This window comes from Micropterus dolomieu, linkage group LG03, assembly GCF_021292245.1.
Source record: "Micropterus dolomieu isolate WLL.071019.BEF.003 ecotype Adirondacks linkage group LG03, ASM2129224v1, whole genome shotgun sequence".
NCBI classification, from domain to species: Eukaryota; Metazoa; Chordata; class Actinopteri; order Centrarchiformes; family Centrarchidae; genus Micropterus; species Micropterus dolomieu.
The window spans coordinates 16,819,183-16,823,611 of NC_060152.1; the positions used below are offsets into that span (position 1 = coordinate 16,819,183).

The 4,429-nt window shown below is 40.8% G+C and overlaps 1 protein-coding gene across 1 annotated transcript; it reads left to right on the forward strand.

Annotated features, from left to right (window-relative positions):
- The first annotated feature begins 1,408 nt into the window (after window positions 1-1,408).
- LOC123968083 (G-protein coupled receptor 20-like) lies at window positions 1,409-3,688 on the forward strand. Its single transcript, XM_046044565.1, has 7 exons — window positions 1,409-1,450; window positions 1,732-2,001; window positions 2,130-2,396; window positions 2,540-2,784; window positions 2,950-3,034; window positions 3,158-3,283; window positions 3,470-3,688. The coding sequence occupies exons 1-7, from the start codon at window positions 1,409-1,411 to the stop codon at window positions 3,686-3,688; spliced, it is 1,254 nt and encodes a 417-aa protein (XP_045900521.1).
- The last annotated feature ends 741 nt before the right edge of the window (window positions 3,689-4,429 follow it).

Sequence of the window (4,429 nt, forward strand, 5' to 3'; positions counted from 1 at the left end):
GTCTTGTTAATGCAGATAAATCACATTATTCATGCCTCACCCTCAGCTGAGCATGTTATTCTCATTAGCCTTCTTCATCAGCTGGATGATTCTTTTGCTGTGAGAGATTAGTTGGTGAGCCATGAGCATATACAACACAATATGTTGGGCTTCTTAAACCTTTCCAGTCTGGGACTCTCATGAGCAATTAAACTACATTTGTCATGGAAGGATACAGTAGCAAGCCCCCCTCCAGCCAATTTTGGGTTCACCCTCATTGGGGTGCTGTATGGAAAATATGGTGTTTAACCTCATGTGACTTGACATGTTTTAAATGTAGGTTAACTCTATAAATGAGCTTTTTTAAATCTCCTGCATAGTCCTCAACTCATACTCTACTGCTGCCCTCCAATGTGAGTCCACAACTTAGTACAGATTTAAATTATGAAAAGATTGTAGTTAAATGAGTGAACATAAAGAACAAAGCCACTTATGGTGCATCAATGTTATGAAGGGGTGAACTTTAGTGCACTGTCCTAATATAGCCATTGATCACTTGATGGGCTTGATGAGGAAATAGCTAATATATATAATGTCCAGGAGTGATTCATATTGTCTGTCTAATCTCATATTATATTCCACTGAGATATGTATGTGGTGCAGTCAGTGACTACCCTCTGCTGTCTATGTATTTGCACCTTGTAGATTCTGGTTCACATTTGCATATTTTCCTCCTCACAGCTGAAAGCACCATATGGAAAGGGTCACATAGTTAACTTGAGTGTCTAATTTCATAAAGTCTCATTACAGTAGGTACAGCAGATTTTGCTTGTGCACTAGAAGAAATTATCACCACACTGTGAAAATATGTGTGAAATATACCCTGGAGATGACATGTTGCATTTTGCCACCTTTGATGTAATCTACGTTTTAACTGTTGTCTGCACTAGTGATTGTACTTACTGTTGCTCGAAAGAACTGTTATCCCGTCGACACACATATACATAGAATTTATTCCCAAATCCACTCTGTTTATCCCAATTATGAGAAGAATTTGTCATCTTTCTCAGTAATAATAATCCTCGATAGTAATAAAAACAAACAGGGCATAGAGATCAGGATTGATTTATCAGGCACAAAATCACTATTTGTGGTTCAGATCGGATCTGCTCTGAGCTATTTAAATGAGATGAAACCACACAGGATTTTTTTTCATGTTATGACTGCCGTGAAAAGGTCAGAAGGGTTAGATGCGCATATTTCAGTGTTTTTACAAAAAGGGTAAGAGTTAAAATTGACATATTTAAATTCTTAATAAAACTGATACTGACAAGTATAATAAATATATCCATAACCCCTCACAGAAGACTGCACAAATAAATAGAGTTACATTATAAATAAATTATTGGTTTAAAGTGGCTTTGTCAGTATGGCCGTGCCAACAGCAACATCCACACTGAGGTCAGAGACAGTGAAGAGTGGCCGTCAGGGCAGGGGAGTGGAGAGGGATGCTCTGTATGTTGCACTGTGCAGGGCTTACTTTATTCCCACAAACACATAGTCTTTTACTATAAAGGTGATTGTGTGTGGGAATGTGAGTTCAGGGTGTCTCCCTGTTGCCTAATGCATGCTGGGATAGCCTGCAGCCAGTGAAGAGTTATAAATTGGTACAAAAATAAACAGATGGGTATCTTGCAGTTTCCACCCAGACTACAATTTCAAGTAAATGTTTACTGTGATTTTGTCTGACAGTTTCTGCACCAACTTTGGAACATCATCACCATCATCACTATCATCACCACCATCATCCTCACCATAATCATTAAGATGATCTTCAACAGCACTGAGTCCTGGCTTTTCATCAATACTTCATTTCCCATCCTGCCTGTAATATCCAGTCCCAGTAACAGAAGTGGTATGGAAGGATATCTTCAAAGACTGGCTCATTTGGATGAGGGGCTCTACAATGACTTTTACGGCCTTTGGATTGCACTGATGGTCATAAACTCTCTCATATTCCTGGTAGGAATTTCTTTTGGAGCCCTTTGTGGTATAAGTAGATATTAATACATTCTTATGTAAGTTTTTCAAACACATACTGACAGTGCCAGTATGTATAAACTCCGTAACTCTGCTCTTCTCTTCCACAGGTGGGCATGGTGCTTAACATAGTCGCACTTTATGTTTTCTGTTTCCGCACCAAGCAAAAGACCACGTCAGTGATCTACACCATCAACTTGGCGGTGACGGACCTCTTGGTGAACCTCTCTCTGCCAACTCGCATCCTGCTCTATTACAGTGGAGGAGCGTGTCTCACCTGCTCCTACATGCACATCTTCAGCTACTTTGTCAACATGTACTGCAGCATCTTGTTTCTGACCTGCATTTGTGTCGACCGTTACCTCGCCATCGTGCAGGTGGGTTTTGCCTGTGATCTGGTAACAGAATTGGTCATTTTCTGATGTCTAAAGTGTCCCTTGACAACATGCTGGATACCTGCTCATCCTTACTCAGAAACTAGAAGGAAGTTAAAGCTGCATATTTTCTTTTGTCCTTGAAGGTTGAAGCTTCCCGTCGGTGGAGGAACTCCAGTGTGGCCAAATGTGTGTGCGTCTCTGTCTGGCTGTTTGCCATTGTGGTCACCTACTCCTTCCTCTCCACTGCTTTCCAGCACGCGGGCTGCTGCCTCTCAAAGCTCCTCTTTCTTACCATCACTGAGTTTTTTCTACCCCTCATCATCATAGTGGTCTTCACGTTACGGATTATGTGGGCACTAGCTGACCGCCGTCTGATGCAGCAAAGCAGGTATAACCAATCTTTAATACATATATGTAGTAAGGAAGTACAGTATATCATGACATACAAGAATAGACCATACAATAATAAAAGGATTGCATTGCAGCTTTGAAAGCACTAGAGGCTTACAGCTGATGGGATGTCACACTGGTGGCTTTAACTGTATTTTCTCAGGGAGAGGAGACAGAGGGCTGTCCAGCTGCTGACCACAGTGCTGGTCATCTTCACCATCTGCTTTACACCTTTCCACATCAGACAGGTGAGTGAGAGACAGGTGTGTTGCATTGTTTAAAAAAATCATCACCATGTCACCATTTATGAAACAGTTATGAAACAGTGGTTAAATGACAACATCATGTGTGATCTCATGGTTGTATTGTAGGTGGTGGTGTACTTCTACCCTGATATGCCTCATCATGTGATAGTCTACCACTTGACTGTCACTCTCAGCAGTTTGAATAGCTGTATGGATCCTGTCGTCTACTGCTTTGTTACAAATAATTTCAAGGTAAGACTGGAGTCCTTTTCTTACTCTCTTTCTTACCTTTCTTTATCCCATCCATCCCACCATCCTTCCACCTTTCCATCTGTCCATCCGTCCTTCCCTGCAGCCATATTTGTTCATCCATCACTCATGTATTTACACGTTTAATCATCAATTCACTGAATAATTCACTGCCCTGTTCTGCCTCAGGCCACTGTGAGAAATATTTTCCGTCGTACAGAGCCCGAGCAGACGAGTGGTGACATCATCAGCATGCAGCACAGCTCCAAGGCCTCAGGAGGGACTGCCAACGCTGTCACTAATAATGTGATCATGATGACCAAAATTCACACTGCACAGAGACATATCGGGGGAAAACCACAAACTTTAAATCCCCCTTCACATGGAGTGAAGAGAAGTGAAAGTTAATTAGTGATCACAGTCACCTGGGGAAAGGTGGCTGATGTTTCTGGACTGCAACATGCTGAGCAGTGATAACAGCATCAGTGTATAATGGCACAGTGCTAAGCACTCAGGATCAACTGCCAATGCTGTTATAATAATAATAATAATATGGACCAACCAGTTCACATAAAATGTGGTATGCCACAGCCGAGCATATTCAGCAACCTTTTAAATCAGTTAAAACACTGACAAGAGACCATTTCAGTCTGCAGCCAAACCTTCCCATGACTTTGGACCTGTGACTTCAAAAATAACTGAATACAAAACTGATTTGTATGTATTATTACTTCAGCCATACAAGTGACAAATATCATAAAAGAAAGTTGTTTAACACACAAATTTGATGTACAGTGAGGAAAATAAGTATTTGAACACCCTGCTATTTTGCAAGTTCTCCCACTTAGAAATCATGGAGGGGTCTGAAATTGTCATCGTAGGTGCATGTCCACTGTGAGAGACATAATCTAAAAAAAAATAATAAAAATCCAGAAATCACAATGTATGATTTTTATTTACTATTTGTATCATACAGCTGCAAATAAGTATTTGAACACCTGAGAAAATCAATGTTAATATTTGGTACAGTAGCCTTTGTTTGCAATTACAGAGGTCAAACGTTTCCTGTAGTTTTTCACCAGGTTTGCACACACTGCAGGAGGGATTTTGGCCCACTCCTCCACACAGATCTTCTCTAGATCAGTCAGG

Excerpts from the sequence above, each read along its gene's own strand:
- LOC123968083 (XM_046044565.1), top strand. The coding sequence starts at position 1,409 with ATGGCCGTGCCAACAGCAACATCCACACTGAGGTCAGAGACA. Across the intron at positions 1,451-1,731 it reads CCACACTGAGGTCAGAGACA|TTTCTGCACCAACTTTGGAA; the intron begins GTGAAGAGTGGC and ends TTTGTCTGACAG. Across the intron at positions 2,785-2,949 it reads CGTCTGATGCAGCAAAGCAG|GGAGAGGAGACAGAGGGCTG; the intron begins GTATAACCAATC and ends GTATTTTCTCAG.